Raw genomic sequence first — 20,472 nt, 5'->3', positions numbered from 1 at the left:
AAGACTTCTACCACTTTGGAATTAAATTAATATATTAAATCTTATTTGGGGTTTTAAATAATAATTTTTTTTAATACAATAAAGCAATCTAGTACAGAAGAAAATGGCAGGCTCATTGGGTGCTTTGTGTTACACACTTTAGGAGTTATGTTTTTTAACAAATTGTTTTAAATGGCAAATAAAGTGATTTTGTTTCCACATTTTGTATAGGACACAAGTAAAACCAAAATGAAATGAAGAAGGAAACCATATTACCATAAAATTTTATATATTTAAGCAGAATAAATCACACAGACAAAAAGCAACATAACAGATTGGTCAACAACCTGCAGATTAATATAAACACTTTTGGGGGGTCTGCACTTCCATTTCTGTATATTTTGTACAAAGTACCATCTGTTATTTTAAATCATTCCCAGAAATTTTTATTACATCACTGTTACACATGAGAAGCAATATTTAGGCAAAGTAAATTTAAAAGGTTTTGTTTGGCAACCATTGAAGTTATTCTAAAGTGTATGTAAACTATAACAATTAACTTTTATTTACTTTTAGTTATTAATTATTTTTTATTGCTTCCTTTAGATTTGCTAGATAATGTTATTTTTTTTTTTACATTTTTTTAATAATAAGTGCAAAAATACCAGTTGATTTTGCCTGAAATCTTATGAACTGCTAACCTTCTGTGTACTCTGCCTGTGGTCAAGGATGGGATAGAAGAGGAAGAGATTTCTGTGTGGTTTTTAATGTAGTAGAAATAAAATAGGTAGGGATGACAACAAATCTTGGAAATTCAGAGGCAGGTAGGTGCATGCTATATTTCTGGCTCATCAACGGTTATTTTCCTGTACTTGTGGCGTGTTTAAATAAAACATGGGGTTATGCACATTTTTGCTGCCATATACATATATAATAATGCATAATAGATATTTATGAAACACTTTATGGGACTAATAAATGAAAACTCTACAAAGTGAGTCTGAATGTAGGCATTTTATGCCAAGAAAAAAAACTAGTTATCACATTCCTGCTGTTTCCAGAATCATTCAGAGAACTTCTAAGCTGACTTATGTGGACTTGACAAAGAACATGGCAACATTTTTACTTAAAGGGAATATATCAGGATAGGTATATGTGATCTGTCATTGCTGGAATGTCTTTCAAGAATATTAAAATTACAGCCCTGACAAATATTTGCTTGCTTGTTCTAAGTCTTTACTAATATAATGAAGAAGTATTACAGAAATAATTCTGAAGCTTGCCTTTTTAAACAAATTGTCAAGGACAGCATCCACAGTTCTAATATAATAGGTGCAAAACCAAAACAGACCAAGTTTGTAAGTACTTAATCTAGCCATCAATTTGTTTTATATAAATGCCTTTCCAAAATCAATTGTTTTTGCTACCACTTACAAATTGATGCATTGTGTATCAATTCAATCACCAATAATATTGTGTAATCTAACGCATTGGAAATAAGTTGCTACATTTTTACTTGATCTTTTAGTTAATGAAGATAAGCATATATGCTAATGCTCCAAATGTAATTGAACATACATCGATAGAACCATGTGTGTTGTGCACCAAAGATTAAAACAGCTAGAGTTTTATGTACCATTACATTCAGTTTCAGAAAAAAAAAAAAAAAAAGATTAAAACAGCTTTGGAAAGAATCCCTAGATTTGTGACTATGCAGCCGCTTTCTATGTAGATTTTGTGAGCAGACTGGAGTAGAAACCCCTTAGCCTTTGTTCATTTAGACATTTTTAAAACTACCACAGCAATAAAAAGTATACTTTCAAGAAGGTATGTCATGACAGGGAATGTAGAGGCTACCACTGCTGACTTCACCTTATTAAAATGCAAATTACTGTCATTTTGACCCTCTTACTTTAACATGACGAGACACTTATATAGAAAATGCTTACAAATGAAATCCAGATCCCCATTATTCAAAATGGACATAAATTGTGTTTAGCTATTTAGGACTCATAAATTTAAATAGATATTAAGCTATCTTGGGATGGCATTTTAAGTTGCAGCAACAAGGTATATATGTAGCTTACATGTTTGAAGTCTGTTGCCTATTATCCCATTGTACAGATAATAAGGGCAGGCAGCATCAGATGTTGTCCAGTAGAACTAATGCTTGTTTTATACATTTTATTTTTGCTGTTTTACATATACCTGTCATTGTATAGAAGATACCATAAAGATTTTTAACAAACTAGCTGATCAATGAACAGTTTGGACAGACCAAAATGTTATTTATTGTAAACGTTCAGATATGATATATGGAAGATGGTTCACCCTCAAGAGTTATTGTATTTCTGTTATTTAATTCTTGGTTTCCTATCTCAGTACTTGACTTGACGTTTCACTAGTGAACTTACATTTTAGTCACCTTTCTGCCCCTGCAATGTAAATGGACAATTAAGGAGCTGCAGAAGACTGTTTCTTGTTAATATTGGTAAGAGAAACTGAGAATTGTAATTTATGAAGTTAATGAGCCCAAATCTGATACCAATTAACCTCTGCTGATATTAAAATGTGTTTTCCTGACTATACTTTAACTTTTAGTTTTGAAACAACTGCATATTTTTTATTCATTTTATTTTTCACTTGGTTTGACATTACCTCTCCCCAGCAGTTTTGGTGACAATAAATACACTTAAGATGGCAAGGAGTTTAAAATTATATTTTCTTGCCTTACTATTCCTCTTGTTAAAAAGTTGAGGCATGTTCCCACAGGCCTCCCTAAATACCCTAGCAATTTTGTTAACAATGTTCAGAGGCTTCGAAGCAGATTTCCAAACATTAACTGATCAGCCTGACTAGTCAGTATATTTGAAAATAGAACAAATTATTGGCTACTATTGCTGCCCATGCCGCTCTCAAACTGAGTTACCAATCAGAATCATTATAAAAATGTTTCTTGACTTTTAAAATCACCTCTTTGCCTCTTAGCATGCTGCTACTGCTTACCCCTACCAGCTATAACTATTCATGGCTGGCACAGTAGTACTATATGAAGATTCTAAAGTATCATATGGGTATTAGTAACATAACTTTCTAATATTTGCCACCTTTTAACTATGAGCTGTATGGTATCATATAATATGGTATCTAGCAGCTACAAGTATAAAATCTGTTTTACTTACATGTAATATTTACAACACAGAAACCACCTATGGTGTTCTTACTTCTAAATTTAGATTAGAAAATAAACAGCAATCCACACTGCTAATTTTACCTATTTTGCTTTAAATTACATTTAAAAAATGAAAATGTGTGTTCCCTTCAATAATGGTACAAAAAGCCAAAAAGCAAAAATGTAACAATATTGCACAATAAAATGTTTGCTATAAACAGTATTTTCTTTTGTCTGGATAAAAAGCTGGTTTCACAACTGTTGTGTTTTTCAGCTCTAGATTACAGTAATAAAAAAAGATTGTTATATTTCTCAGATATCTCCAGTATGACTAACACTTCCCTCAAGTCCACACTAATTGCTTACTCAAAAAAGGATTTGAGTAGGTAAAGTTTTAAAGAAATTACAAAAAAAGTATTTTTTATAGCATTGTAAAGTGGTAACAATGGTGGTACCGCACTGATCCAAAAGATGAATAAACAGCTAACTGTGCAAACATCCCTGATATTGGATAGTCAATATATCTTACATAAGGTAATGACATATTCCTATGACAACTTAGAATGGCTTAAATTGTAAATATTAGGCATCGAGTTGTATGCTGGAACTGTAGGATATGAGGAAAGAAGCTCTAGTTGGTCCTTATAGTACTGATAAGAAAAGACACTTACAATGTAGATACTTTCTACATTAACATCTTCACCATCATGATGATTGAAACCCAGCAGATACCCAAGTGTAGAGAGTAATTCGTGCTGTGGCTGTGGATTTTGTCAGATATGTGTACTTAGGATGAATATCACCTTGCTCATTTGGCTTATATCAGAGCAAACACATTGGTTTGAGTGCTGTCTTGGGAAATTAAACTTTAAACAGATATTTTAATATATTTAGATGACATACATACATAAAAATCCCCAACAAGCTATCTAGCAGTGCTTTCTAGAGACCTAAATGATGTAGAACATTCAACAAAGTACTTACCACAGTAGAGGCAGCTAAGCCACTGAATGGTATGTTGGCGTGAATAAACAGTCTGTACCTCTATCTGTAGTACAGAAAAAGATCCTAGTTTGTCTACCCCTGAAAAAATAAAATTTATTCAGCAGTTGTGCCAAACGAAAAGCGTTCCGAACCCCCACAATACGGTATTATTTACAAGGCAATGGGACTTTGAATTAGTCAATAGAAACCTTATCCAATATAACATATTCTAGAACAAATGTAAGGGAAATTTAAAGTGTACTGTAAAGATTTATTTGCATACAGTTATAGTTCATGACAGTTGGGGTGTACCCCATATTGTATGCTATTTGGAAAGATGCAACCTGATGGACCTAGGCATCCAGCTTTTTTAGGATAGTCATACCGAAGACATGAGTACAGGAAAAGAAAATGTGGCCAGGACCTAAATTAAATACAGTAGTTTAAAAGCACTCAGCCACTGTTTAAAAAAAAAACACATATCCACTTAAAATTAATTCCATGTGCTCCCAGTTGAACAATAAATTGGTGACATAAGACTATGGAAATATTTTTAGGTATGCCAGTGTATATTATACTGCACAAAAGGCTAAATGCTGGAAAAAATGCTACTTCCAGGGACAGGATTTCAGATTTCAGACAAGGACACCAGATTTCTTTACCGGGTCATTCTTTTCTCAGATGATCTATAACTCAGCTCCTAGGAGGAAGGAAGGAGAAGGGAGGAGTGACACACAAAAACATTTAGATTGCTACTTGGTGCCACCATCATAAATAAGATGTCACCAGCTATTAGAAGACTCATAGCCATCACTTGTGTGACGCGTTATTTCCCCTCCTCCTTTCTCAGAGACTACATAAAAAGTTATGTAGGAAGCTGAAGCCAGCATAGACAGTAATTAGACTCTCCCAGAAAAGGGCCATGATGTGTAGAGAAGGATGTGGCTGGGCAAGGGACCTGACTCTTTGTTAACAATTGCAGGGGCACATTAGAAATAAATAAATCATTGTTTATGGAAAGGAACAATTTAAAATGATTTTGCTACATTTTGACACATTGCAGAATGCACAAAGGCTGACATTATGCACAGGGTATTAACAAAAAGACTGGCACAAAGTCTAGATAATGGATATGCTGCTAAAAAGGTGAAAACTACTCATGAAAGCAAAAGTAGATATAAAAGTCTGCTGTAAGTTGTACAACAGGTCATTTTTTCCTGCACGAAAATAATGGTCTGTTAATAAGTTTCTGCTTTGTGGAAAGACATCCAGAAGGTTAGCAAAGTAGTGTACGCTGGAAAATGCATATTCTCACATGGATTTTGTCCCTGTGTTTTACATGAACACAATATTTTTTTCTTTTGTCTGCCTTTTTTTTTGACATGCAGAAGAAAGAATAGGACATGCATCTATAAATTGTTTTCTATTCACTAAATAACAGAAGACAGGGCTGCTTTACCAAAGTAAGAGCTCACTTCACAAATGGATATTATTTATCTCCATGAATGTGCTGAAACAAATAAACAATCTCTTTGCAAAGAATACCAAATCACATACAATTAACAATAAAAGTTAAAGTAGAAGATTGAAGTTAGAACAACTGCCCCTCACTTACGAAGCAAATTACCCTTGTAAGTGCCTTTTCACTTATCTTAGTGAATGAGATAAATTTATACTGACTTCTTCCAATTGTGTACAAAGTCAAATGCATTTTTTCCCCATTTTCAATCATTATGATTGGGTTCTGTTTGGAAAGAGAATTTTTACTTGCCATCACTCTTCACAAGAGTTCAAAGCTAATACTTTAATATTGAATTTAAACTGTTGCTACAACATAATGATATTGTGGCTCTATAAAATTGTGTGGATCTGACAAGAAATACAAGCAAACTTCACATTGTTTTCTTAAACCTAGCCAGCAGTAGATATATATTCTCCATCCAGAACATGGATATGCAAGTATTAACTAATTTCAAGCAAAATAAACATTTTTATGAAAGAATATAAAGGATGCCTTTGGTGACTTTTTGGTAAACAAAGCTAACAGTTTGGTTATTATGCTAACCCAGTGGTTTCAACAATGTTTAAGTCAAAGACCTGATAGAAGCACATATATCAAGACAGTGAGAGTGAGTCAATAACAAAGTATTTATCCTCATACTTGTACTGGGCCATTTACTACAACTGGTGCCTAAAAATTAGCATTAGAGCCCGGAAGCTAGCATTCATAAAATGGGATGTCAGCAATTGCTGCTTCTCCCTTTTCCCAGGAAAAGCTTCCTTTCATGAACAATAGGAATATTCTGATAGCACAAAACCATTTCTTTATTAATGCATGTACTCTGGTCCAGGTAAAACAGTTATCTGCTTTTAGGGTTATATTGCACTAATATAATGAATATCTATAAAATGAAATCTTGCCATAGGCAGGTCGTCCCTAAATTGAAATTTTTGAAAAAAATATAAAGGCCATAATATTACCACCAAATCTGTGTTGTTTATGGCAATATTATAAAAAGAAAGTGGTGATAAGGTACATATAGATACTTGATGGTGGCTTTGATGTTAAGGCTAAGCCTGCAGGTAATAACGCTTCATTACTTCACATTTCCTATACCTAACATAGCTACACAGTCAACTAAATTCAGCAAATCTCAATAATTACTTTTTGAATAAATGCAGTTGGCTTTAAACCCTAGATCACAATATTTTTCTATGCCATCCTTTTATGAGTGTAAATAACATTTTTCTTTTTATGTGTTTTAGGTATTTCTCAGGTTTAGAAAGCATAAGGAAGGTTTAATACACTTGTCAGGTCTTTATTGCCGACTATGTCTCATTGAGGATATTTGGAAATTTCCTCTCACTTCTTGTCCCAGAGACACAATTGGAAATAAGGAAAATCACATAATTGACAGAATGGTTGTTCTTTTTGGGGAGTCTTTTTTAGTTTTTCTACTGTTTTTAGAAGACACTTCATATTCTCTCCCAGTCCTAATTGTCATGGGGAAAGAAAGCAATACAAGACTTAGACAGCAATAAAACTTGACAATGATTCTAACCCGTCCCCATTCTACCCAACACTAGGGAAAACATTTTAAGAGAGTTCCACTTTAACTAATCTTGCCATTAAAAAACCCTTTCCATACTAATGTAAAAATCAAATTTTCTGCATATAAAAGTTATGAATTGTGTAGCTATCTAAAACAGTGATTGAAAATACAATAATATTAAAAAAAATATTCCATATCACAAATATTGTTTGTACGTGTTGCATAAAAATAAAATATTTGTGTAATTTGATAGTAATTATTATTTGGATTTTTTAAAATTGTTTTTATGTTTGTTGTATGTTATTGAAAGTTGATTCTATCAACCTTGCAGAAAACCTTACAAAAATGCTTATAATTGAAATGGTAGGTAAGTTTGGACCTCAGGTGCCAAATAAAATTTCTGAAATGCCCATTTTTACAATGGTTAAGCTGTAAGGTGCTTTTAGTATGCAAATATCACATTGTAAGTGACTTGGTGTCCGTTATCCCAGGCATATAACAACCGATCTTTCGGATTGTAATCTATTTGTGTGGTATAAGCATATTCATTTTCAAAGAGCAGTCTTGGAGAAATCTGTGTGTTTGTATGTGTATCAAAGGCATAGGATATATTGGCAGTTTTTTTGTTGTAGTTGTCCACTGCATACAACACCCCACAGATAACAAAACAGTTGCCATAGAAGTCTTTTCTTAGCCCAGTCCTCCACGTTGTCTCTTTCTGAGTGGTAAGGTCCACAGCATTCAACTTGCTGAGAACAATAACTTCCTGTTGGAAGCCTTCATCATCGATGGCTGGGTAGATAACCCACAATCCATTCTCATCGATAGCAAAATCTATGTCAGAGTGACCTCTCCACCTCCAAGGGGTGGACTCCTCATAAACTACATCATGAAGCATGGACCAGGCTGCCACATAACGATGCTTTAGGTCATACTTTATGATATTGCGAGTAAAAGCCCTGTTATAATAGAAAGATCCATTATATACAACATGTCCAGTGCCAATCCAGCTGTAGGGAAGCTTGTAAGAGTTGCTCCAACGACCTGAAAAAAAAGTAAAATAGTTTTAAAAACCGTATATTTTAATGTTACTCATTTTCTGTTTGTGTTTTTATTTGTGTAAAGATAGGGTCCTCTGGCACCTAAAACAAGGAGGTGAATACAAAGTAAAAATGAAAGCTTGCCCAAAATAGTAAGGCAAATTCCACAAAATATAATTGATATTTAAACATTTTAAAAGTTAAAAGACAAGCGTTAACCACAATGGACCTCTAAGATGGTTAATTAGGACTCTGTTTATAAAACTTCACTATAGACTTCACTAAACTAAAACTATAGACTTCAATCAATTGATTCCCATAAAGTGAATATTTAAGGGAATGTCTGATTCCCTGTATTATAAATAAACCCTTAGAGTTATCTTATATTACCAGTTTAGATATAGACAGTACTCACTGGGGTTCTCACTTAACTTTTAGTTTTAATAGAATTACCAGGAAATTGTTGAAAGTGTTTTTTTGCGATTACCAGTTCACACCTATCTAAACCTCTGGAGTACATTCACTTCTAATAGTACTGGATGACAGGTATGGAAAACACCGTACTAGTTCATAAACTTTATACCATATGGAGCAAAGCTCTGTGTAATTTATGAGATTTTTTTTGAATCTAGGTTAAATAGATGTGGAACATCTCTAAAGAGACATCTACAAATAAAAACATTTGCTAAACTACATCACCTATTTCAAAGTTGGGATTCCTATTTTTCATATATCTCCCTATTATATTCTGCTCAGACTACTTCTGTTAAGCTTTACTTTAAATATTGAGAGACATAAAAAAGAAAATGAACAAGTCTGCAAATTGTCAACAGAGCTTTGGCATGACTTTCCTTTCTTTCAAATCATTGTTTTTAGGTTTTAGAGATTCTTTAATGACTGGCTAGGTAACAAGGAACTGGCACAAAGAAAATGTGTTCCGATATTTAAAAAGAGAACATTATTTTGTATTATTATTTAGTATTGTTCTCTAACTTATATATAAGTTAGAGAACAATACTAAAAGTACAAATATAGCTTGGCTTTAACAATCAGAAATTGTCAAACAAGGCCCATTTTTAAATAGTAAGCAGAAACTCCCTGAATGGGAAATGTTTAGTGTTTTTCTTCTACAAATTTTGTTTTTAGTCGGGTAGATTCTATATATTGCATATGATGCTTTTATCCAGCAAGTCAGAGCTTTATTTGCATTTTCACATTGTTGGCTTAGATGCACTCAAAGAAGCTCATTGTTTACAAAACTTGATGGGTCACCCATTTATATGGACATTTTTATGAAAGAACATATGTTTCTGTGCCAGTGCGAAACTATTATTATTAAACAGGATTTATATAGCACCAACATATTACGCAGCGCTGTACAATAAATAGGGAATGCAAATTACATATGAATACAGACAGTGACACAGGAGGGGAGGACCCTGCCCTGAAGAGCTTACAATCTAGTAGGTGGGGGAATTTACACACAATAAGAGTGGAGATATGTAGTGGTGGGAAGTAGTGAGGGTTTCAAAAGACAGAAGAAGATGGGTAAGCAAGTTTGAAAAACCTAAATCATTTTTAAGTGCTCACTATTTTGCCAAATTCTTCAGATCCCAAATTTAATCAGATCTGGACAATAATCAATCAGGACTTGTACCTTTTTCTCATTTATTAAAAATGTACACTTTCTTTTTCTGTAAATACAGCAAGGTTCCTCAGATAGTTCATGTTACTTCAGAACTAGCCAGTGGAAGTAGCAAACACCCCTGAGAGGGTAGTCAGTGGAAGTGAGCAATGTCCTAGGCTTATTGGTGTGCAATGCACCATTGTTGGGCCTGGAGAGGATACATTTTCATCAGTGAAGCTGGGTGATCCAACAAACCTGGAATGTATTTCTTCAAAGTAATTTTCTATTTGCTAGCAAATGTTTTGAACCCCGGACTAAATCAATTCAAGGTTTGCTGGATCACCCAGGTTCACTGGTAAAAGTGTATGCTCTCCAGCCTTGGAGAGTTTTAATAAATCGGGCCCAATAAGAGAAATAGTACCCCATCCTTGGAATAAAGAGTGGGAATAGTCGCCAAAGTCCACTCAATAATCCAGCAAGCTATAATTGATTAAATCCCTTATTCATTAAACCACAGTTAAACTTGTCAGATATCAGAGCCAAGTATCAGAGTCTGGGATCAGAGCAGGGAAATGTTCAATATTTTTTAAACACCTCCCCACTATCCTTTAGGATGCCTTTTTTTTTTAGAGTGTCTAGTTATATTAAAAAGCACTATTACTGTAATTTAATGTAATTTTTTTTACTATTATTCACGCGATGTATATCTAATAATGTCACATATGTAACCACAATGCAGAAGCATTTAGATGACATTATGCTTCACAACACTTATGAAATCCCAGTAATGCAAGACTTGTAATAATAAACTAAAAGTGATCTGACTAGGCTGTCCTAATGCAACACACACGAAAGATGAACTTTACATCTATGTCCAAAGACATTAGAAAGTGAATTTATATCCTCTGTGGCTATTAGGGTATACATGATGTGTATACAGTACATACATAATGATTTAAAGAAAAATCTGATTAGCGCTGGTGTTCCTATGCTGCGTTATTGCTACTGCTACCACTGTGCTGATACTGTAGTTTAGTGAATCCTTGGGTGAAGGCAGGTAAGTGGAGGAAATTACCTGAATTAGGGAATGGGGGCTTTGTCAGAGGTGTGACTGTAATTGGTGCACTATTTTATATATATATAATTATAAATAAAGAAGTATACACAAAATGTTAGGATAGATCATTTAAATGTATTAAAGTAGGTATTGACAAAACCTAATGATTTGTTACATAAAAAAGTGAAATATGGACTTTCAGTGCATGGAATTATCAGTGTAATATATACTGATGATCTAAAAGGTAAAAAAAAAATATCTAGCAGAGCTGCTAGGATTATAAAGGGTTAACATTTTATGGGGAAGATAAAATACAGAAATGGAGACATTCACATAAGCTCCATGGATAGTATAAAGGAGTTTGCCAAGTTCTGTGATGCCATATAACTGAAGTAGGTAAAAAAAATCTGGAGAATCTCAAATTAGTAAGATCTCAAATATCAGTGAATCAACCTTTTAAAACAGAGGAATTTTCAAAAGCAATTGAGTTAAAAGAGGGATAAATGCAGTTTATGATGAATATATGGGTCATTTTAAAATATTTAAGTAATTTCTCCACACTAAATTGCTATCCAAGGCCCCTGAAAACAAATAATGACTTTCGATAGGAGTGTCCTGTGTCCCTAATTTTTGTTTAACCTGCATATTGCAGACATGATGTATGCCTTTCTAAACAGCTCAAAGTAATCAAACATAACTGAGAAGGAGTTCAAAGTATTAGCTTATGCAGATGATATTATTGTTGTGCAACTTCCCCCACCTCTTGGATTGTTAGCTCTTCTGGGTAATTTGTAACCCCTATCTAATGTACAGTGCTGTGTACTATATTGCCACTATAAAAATACTGTTTTTAATTATTATTATTATTATTATTATTTTTATGAATAATAATATTAATAATAATAATAATAATATGAAATCCAGAAACAATGATTTAAACAAATAAAATATTAGAAATGTTTGGAGCCAGTTTCAAAACAAATACCGCACGTCACAACATTTGTTTAGGTGAAGAAAACACAGCTTTTTAAAATATCAAGTATAATTTCACACAGAAAAATGTATTAAATATCTGGGTATAAAATGAATTATGAGCCAATGCTCAATTAAATAACACAACTTATAAATACCTAGAATATAAAGGATGTGAATTGTTAAGGTGAATTGTTATAATTAAAATGAAAATCTTCCAAGAACATACTATTTTTTAGTATATACCAATGCTAGTGCCAAGGATCACATTTCAAACTATATGTGCTGCAGTGATACACTACTCTCAACTTGGGAGTCCACACAGAATTCTGGTATGGCATATGAATACTAATTACATTTGTAAGAAGTGCATTTGATTGCTAAACAGCCCTGGCATGTTACATTACAGAAATAGAAATCCAGTAAAGGGGGATTTGAAAAAAGCCATTTTAAAAGGTTGTCTCTATAATTTTACAGCTACCCCAATTCTAGGCATAAAGTTCTAGAAGTGGACAAATGTGAAATATGAAAGATCAAACCTTAGTAATATTTCTGAAGTAGAACTCTGAATACCAGAAGTGGGCACATAAAACTGCATCACAAAAAATAAATATTGTCTGCTACTTGGTCTAATCCATGTGTCCTGTACTAAAAGTGCGCTCAATCCAAATCTGAATTAACGTTATATACGCGTATATAGACGTGATTAGCTACGTTCTCTTGTTCCGCAGTTACTATGTAATCTCTATACATAACTAACTTTTGCCTCATAGTTCCATGACATTACAAAAACGTAGTTTTATGTTGCAACAACATATACAATTACACATAATTCACCTGAGTCCTTGTTCAACACACATGTACACTTCAGGAGTGTTTCAGGCACTTGCTTTTGCGTTTGTGGCTCTCTGCTGTCTCCCGTTGCAGTAAGCAGCAGCAGTCGCCCATCATGTTGGGGTTGCACCAGCCTTGATATTTTGTTTCCATAACAGAAATGTCCTGGTAGAACCTCTCCCATTGTTCATCACTCATATCACCCAAATTTTGTGGGTCCAGATGGGAATTAATTTTAATTGAAATTCTGCAGCCAAATTGATGGTATGCTGTTGTTGTTCAGCATGTTGTTCATGAGTTCAGCATGGTTTTCAGCTCGCTGGTTGCCCAGAAACTTTTGTGGAACTAATACAAATGAATCCCAAGCAGCAAGTTCAAGTGGGTTGAGTTTGTCTCTGAATGTGGCATCACGTATCAAATTGCAGATTTGGGAACCTACAAAAATGCCTGATTGCAGTTTAGCATCTGTTATACCTTTTCCAAACTTGTACTTCAGATACTGAACATTTTTCATGAATCCAAGTTAAATATGAAGTGGCGGAAGGTAAATTGTGTGAGTGATTTATGCTTCATGTTGTACTGGCCAACTGGTGTGTTCAGGTCTGGGTGGCCATTCTTTCATTTTGTAATGGTTGCTGTCATCATGACTGTTCCACAGGCACAGAAAGCACATATATTTTATATATCCTAATTGCAGGCCAAGGAGGAGTGCCACTACCTTCAGGTCACCACAAACGTTCCACTTGTGTCCTGAATAGTTATTCAATTTCAATATTAGCTCCATGGATTCGTATGTCTCTTTCATTCCCTCGGCATGAGCAAGAGGAACAGAAGGTTTTTCGTTACCTTTATGCAGCAATACAGCTTTCACATGTGCTTTGCTCAAGTCTATGAACAATCTCCACTGCTTTGGTATGTATTCGCAACCTAACTCTATCATCAGACCACTCACGTCGGTACAGAAGCAAATGTCTTTTTCCAGCTTGTATTAACCTGCGGACTTTGTGTGACGATCACGAAAGTGTGAAGTTGTCGTTACTTTTTGTAGCAAATTCCACTCCTTTTATCTGGAGGCCAAGAGTTCAGACTTCTCTTTTGACAAAGACAGGTCCCTTACTAGGTCATCTAAATCTGATTGGCTTACAAAAATTTGTCTTACCCTCTTCAAATTGGGGTTCATAACATTATTTACATCGGCATCATCCTCCTGTTCCTCATCCAACATGTTACTGTCAGTAACAACCAATGCTGGAGAGACTGGCACTGGATTCTCAGCATCATGTGGCACTGGCTTCAGAGCTCATTCACAATCAGGATAGACAATTGTTGACTTAGTCTTCTTCGAAAACCCAGCAAAATTACTCATACAGAAGTAGTAGTCTGAGTGATGGTCTTTTGGCTCATGCCAAACCATAGGCAAAGCAAAAAGCATTTTATTCCTTTTCCTATTCAGCCATTGTGTTAGGCCAATGTACCACACCTGACAGCAGATTCAGCTTTCATCCTGATCTCCAATTTCACATCCAAAGTAATACTTGTAAGCAAATCCCAGCCTCCTGGTTAGGTTCTTGATCACAGGGGGTATATTTGCCACAAATGAAGCAAAACATGTCCGGTTTATTAACACAGCCGCTCCTACTCATCTTTAGCTCAAAACAGACTCACTATGGCCTAGCTGTATTATCCAATAAGATGGTTTCGCACTCGAGACAAGCCCTTGGTACATCTCGTCTTATATACCTATTTCTGAGGTGAGCTCACTGACTTGCCCAGACATGCCCAGCTGCTGCTGGAACATGCATGCCACCAGGGGGCGTAATTCAGCTGAGGCGGCATGGTGGTAGCTGCAACTGTTATATTCTTCTCATGTAAAATACATTACCCAATTACCGACCATTTGAACAGAAATAGCCCGCCTATAACCCAAAATCTGTACGTGATAGGCAAATTCTGAGTTCCTATTTGGAATCAGCACACTCGATATCATGATAATCACATGTGTTATTCCCAGTAGCAAAATCGTTGTTGTGCAGTGTAATATAACAGGAAAACTTTTGATCCTGGTTTTCAAATAGAAGCTACACAATAGTAAAACAGCACAAACATAGATAATTTAGTGATACACTCCACTGTATTTATTTAGGGAGCCATAGTTGTCACCCAGGCTGGCCTAGCATGCCTACCTTTGTTTATATTAGATTAGGAAGATTAGTAGTGTATACCCCAAATATAGCATGCTTTTGCTTCCAGTGATAAGAGGATGTACTTTAGGAAATGTTCCATTCATAAGAATGTGTGTGATTTTCCTGATTTAAAATAAGCATGGTCTAAGTTCATTTACATACCAGTCGTTTGCATTTATTATTTGAAGCAGAACTCCAGGCAAAAAGCTAAAAACAGATAAAATACATGTATTGGAGGTTTTTTACCTGCCAGTTATAGGTTCTGTTCGTTCCCCCAAAAAAGTTAGGAGAAGCAGCATATATTTATTTTAGCATGTTCGTCACATTGTAGAAGAACAGATCGGCTCCTTGTGCTACTTCTCCCGTACTCTCTTTGTGCTCTGCTGTACAGGTATAGGCTAATGCTAGGTCAAAAGCATTTATGTATACTGATTGCATTACAAAATATCTATTATTGTTAAAATAAATATTACGTTTCAATAATTTATATTTGCATAGAGTTCAAATTTAATAATTATAAAGTGTCAGGAATTGTTTCAGTGGAAAGGTTTGAGGGCTGTTTCATTATGACAGTCCTTGTAAATTCTCCATTAATTTTTAAAAGAAACCTACAACTACTTCTACTTTACATGGCAATTTCAAATTAGAAGCAAAACAGATCTCATCATTTACCTGCGCAAAGCACATCATATTATTCTAACAGATGTTTGTATATGAATAGACAGATCATGATGAGTATTCTGAAGTACATTCACCTAGGTAATTGTGGACCATCCTAAATCTTGAATTGCTTCCTAACTATGTCCCAGCAACCTATTTTGTTGACTTCACAACTTCATTCATTTTTTCATGTTGTCTACGCAGTATGTTGTCAGTTGTCTGAAGTGCTTCTAAATTTAGTTAGTACACAATTCATGTTCATGCTAGTCTGAGGTCTTTGAATTCTTTCTGAAATCACATTCTATCGAGAATGTTTCCCCGTTTGCTCGCACCTGAATCTAGCTATTCATCATGACAATACAATCTTCACTACGGCAGCTGGAAGCCATTTAGAAATACTTCCTGGCATTAATGCCTGTAAGCACAGTATTGTTTAAAGCTGTGTTATTACAGCTGCCCATGCCATACACATTTACAGGAAATACTAGTAATATGACTACTAGTCGTACTGTGTAGATGTGGCTCCTGCCATTATGATAGTACAGAAAAAAAAATTATAGATTCCAATACAGAGTCCTTTGGCTGCTGTGGTGTATAAATAACCAACCAATAAATTTTAAAAACCTCTCAGCGTTTTTCATTACTTACAAGGTCTTTGGTAGAATAAATAAAATATGCTCACGTTTAGGCACCTTATATCACAAAGAAACATCCACCCCTGGAGCATCTTGCGATGTCCCTTCTCCAATAAAACACACTCACCTGCCCGACCACTATCTTCTTTAAAAAAAAAAAAAAAAAAAAGGAGCGCACATGTGTATGATACCAGGATATTTTAGGTATCCTGGTAACCCCCATGTGTCCAGCAACATGACCTGTAAGAGTCATATATGCAGTAGCTTTCTAACAGGCTACACAGATACAGCAAAACAGTATGTGAAAAAGAAAAAATATACTATTCTAACAAAATATACTAACTACTAACAGTTCTTCATCGAAGTTCATAATTTTCCAAAGCAGACCTACCAGTCCTGGAAGCTTAAACTGTATCTAAACTCGAACGATCGAGAACTAAGCGGGCAAAATAACAGAATTTTTACTTTAAATAAAAGGGTTGTCTACCCTTTTATGTAAGGTAAAAATTCTGTTTGTCCGCCCGCTTAGTTCTCGATCGCCTAGGCGATCAAGAATGAACAGGAGCGCAAAACCTTTGTCCTGCATCCCGGGAGGCTCTTGGCTGCCTCTTTTCTGCATTCCTGAGCATCTTGGGCATGCGCAGAAGGAGCCATATGCCAATCTCACGCATGCGCAGTGGGAAAAAGAAGGCGGAAGAAGAGAGAAGAAGATAGCAGCGCCCTTATTAAGCTACAGATACAAGAGAGGGTACATGGAAGTTTATGAAGAGTCTAGAAAATCCCAGATGAGTGAACAAAGTATCAGAAGATTACATGTGAACACAAATCTTAGTTATATTCTGTACCTAAATAAAAATGTATACCAGACAAAGGAAAGGCCAGAATATGTAGGATTAATAGTAGCTGAAGTAGTTAACACAAAGAGAAAGGCATTTGAACTGTCCCCAAATATGACACTGTTCTAATAACCACAGATATCTGGAAACTAGCTAAAGATCAGCATGATATTAGTATAAAACTGACCCATGCAGTCAAATAATAAAGTGTACTAATTGCATAAAAAAAACTTTTCCCAAAATTAAAAAAATATATATTTTTTCGCAATGGTAGGAGCAACAGAATGAAATGCATTTTTGTCGTAGCAGAAGCATGCTTTTTGTTACTGATATGACAATTACAAACTTTGGAGGGCAATCTGCTATCCTTAAACTGCTTACCTGAAACGCAATAAAGAATATGCTATGGAATGGAAGGAAGTCTGACCTACAACAAATCAAAAGTTTTAAAAGCAAACTATACGTGTGTACATGCTTTTAAAGAAATGCATACAGGATGTATTGTTGAGGTTGTGATTGAGAAGGAACATTTGTCAGCTACAGATAAAGTACCTCAAAAGCAAAACAACAAAAATGTAACTACTAATTAAAAATCTATGTAAAAAAACAAACCTCATAAAGTAACACAGTTAGTAAAGAACATAAACACTAAATTTAAAATTGATATTAGTAATTCTCTGAAGAGCAGGGATGGTAAACTGCCTTTAAGCTCAGTCCAAAAGGGACCACACAGTTTTGGCATCACAAGCTGAGCCAGCATCATGGGAAGTAGGTAAAAGCTACCCATTCATGAAAAGCAAAAGTGGATTAACGCTGCAGATGATAATTAGGACAAAGAATGTATAAAGATTCCAAAACACTAATCGATCATTTCCAGATCCAAGTAAATTCATGCTAGGTACCATTACCTCCAAGAGCACGTAGAACAAATTGTGAAAAACTGTTCTGTCCTGGATTCTTCTACCTGTCTGCAATCATTTCTGTATGTTTAGACAGAGCTGCACTTGTGCCAGTCTTTTTGACAGGCTACGTGCCACTGGCTAAACTCTCCAAACCTAGAAAAAGAACAAGAGAAGGTGGCAGAGCAAGCGACAAATGCAAACACTGACATTTCATTGTAAAGTTGCCATAAATCTGTAAAAATGCTTATTTGCACATTACGGCAGAAACCTCCTGGAGGCTGTGAATTTGTGATTTGCACTGGGGTATTAAAACAACCTAGCGACAAGACAGAAAAACATTATAATCTATGAGATATTTAAAACTGCTTTCAATGCATCTAGTTGACTGATTTTTTTTTTCACAACCAAACTGTAGACACACATTAAATGACACTGCATGGTTTCAAAAGACCCAACTGTCAAATAAATTTTTCCATTTTACCTTGTTTAAAGTTGTCCAGATTCCGAAATTCCACTAATGTATTTCCATAATAGTAATTTGTTATATAAATTTTCTCATCTTTTGCTAAAGGATCTTTCATCCAGGCTCCTTCATTACGTCCGTAGGTGTTTTGAGTTGTGGGCCCAGAAATTGTAGATAGAGTGTCTTTGCATCTTCCTGATGTTTTCCAAGGGGAGGAAAAATATGAGACAGTCACATAAGCTTTTAAAGCTGATCTGACATCTGTAGTACACATCAACTTTTTATTATGCTGTTTTTGGATTTTGTTTCCTGACTTTTCTACACAGGATTATATGTACTGTATAATGGATCTGCCACTACAACAGAATTATTGCAGTTCCTTTAGATTTTGTGTCAATGTATTAAACTGGGACTTGGAGGAAAAAATTCCCTAAGCACAGATTTGAGTAAAATCCAAACAATTAAATCATCACTGTATTACAGGAGTCACAGATGTAACGGGAACTGTAAAGAGTGTGAGTATGCTGTACACAGCTGCCTAAACAATATAACAGTTGCATGAAAACAAACTAGATGGGCTAAACACATCAGCTATTATAAAAAGGCACAAAACATCATTCAAACACCTGGGACCCAAAGTATATCTGAAGCCAAAACTTCCTTTTTTAGATTGAGTATGGAATGGTTAAAATTTCTATTTTTAAATTTGTCATCTGTGTTTTATTAGGAAGATTTTCTGCCACTTTCTGTACTGTAGGCACAACAGGATAAAGGAATAATTAAAAGAGTGAGTAAGAGAAATACCCTCATAGACAGTCACCCCCGGCGCTAATGTCCTTGTTGGAGGATTTGCATTATATTCCTGTTATAGTGACAGTTTCAAATTTTTGTTTTCCTACCTTTTACCAGGACAAATCGAGAAAGTAAATCATCCCAGCATAGACATGGACAAAAATAAAACTGTTCCCCCATCACTTTATCCACAACTAAGAAAAAAAAGTTTTGACTATACATAAACATTAACTGTTCATCTTATATCAACCTTCTACTTCAGCTAAAACAATTTTTGCCTACCACAATACTCATATTTTATTCTAAAAAGAACTAAATGAATTATACAAGTTTGATATGTTCACCCTAAGTACATTGACAATGAGACTCATGCTCTTCCTTATTCAATATCCCATACCATAAAACAAAGTAACTAAACTCATGGATATTCTATAAAAACTTAGCCATGTCCCATTTTATATGTCAAAATATATATTTATCCACAACAATATAACTAATTTACTAGGCATTTCTCAGAATAAACAACATTTATCTGTAAATCCATCCGTACCACCAGTTTCCCTATTGCCCAACTCAAGCTAAAATTGAACAAGATGGATTTTTAAAACAATTCTGTTATTAAGTGGTAATTATAAGTATACCCTTTGGAATAAACTTTTCAAATTCAAAAACCCTTTGTGTAGCTTTGCATTTTAATTTAGGACCTTTTATGCCTTAAAGTTTCCTGTTAACAGAATGTAAAGTGAATGTTTAACTAAAAATAAAACCCCTCCATTTCCCACCACCTCCTGATGCAGACACAAGGTTACTACAGTAATACAGAGATCCTAGGAAATGTAGTCTGACATCTATCCTTCTTCTTACTTTGGGGGTTACATGGTCACACATGACTTCCTTTGACTTCCTTCCTTTTGGTTGAATTTACAGATTGGAGGAAATGCAGCCCTTAAACAGGTATTCTGTTAGCCATTATGCTTCCATAGACTATTTGTACTACTACTACTTGTTTGTACTAACTTATCAACCCAATTAGAATTTGCCTTGGTTATTTTGGGGTTTAGTTGGGCTTTAGGTTACCTGAAGCCCAACTAAACTCATCTTTAGGATATCAGTCTACAAAATTTGGTACTGCTAAAAAACATGCACAAAGTGTAAAGCATTTTTTTTTCAGAACAATAAAATGTCCAACTGTTTGCCTGCTCTAAAGATGGTTGCATCTTAACTCACCAAAATATGTCCAAAATTTTATAAATTTAATAATTAAATTTTTTTTTTATAAAACA

General features: G+C 34.7%; 1 protein-coding gene across 1 annotated transcript in view; it reads right to left on the bottom strand.

Annotated features, from left to right (window-relative positions):
- Positions 1-251: 251 nt before the first annotated feature.
- The window catches only part of OLFML2B (olfactomedin like 2B), a 92,373-nt gene continuing 72,152 nt past the window's right edge, over positions 252-20,472 (bottom strand). The window contains 2 exon segments of the mRNA XM_072420146.1: positions 252-8,232; positions 18,416-18,592. Coding sequence (XP_072276247.1) covers positions 7,631-8,232; positions 18,416-18,592 — 779 coding nt within the window. The 3' untranslated portion in view covers positions 252-7,630.

The sequence above is a fragment of the Pyxicephalus adspersus genome, chromosome 8, assembly GCF_032062135.1.
Source record: "Pyxicephalus adspersus chromosome 8, UCB_Pads_2.0, whole genome shotgun sequence".
NCBI classification, from domain to species: Eukaryota; Metazoa; Chordata; class Amphibia; order Anura; family Pyxicephalidae; genus Pyxicephalus; species Pyxicephalus adspersus.
Note: the sequence above shows the minus strand (reverse complement) of the source record. Positions and strands in the feature narration are given on the sequence as shown.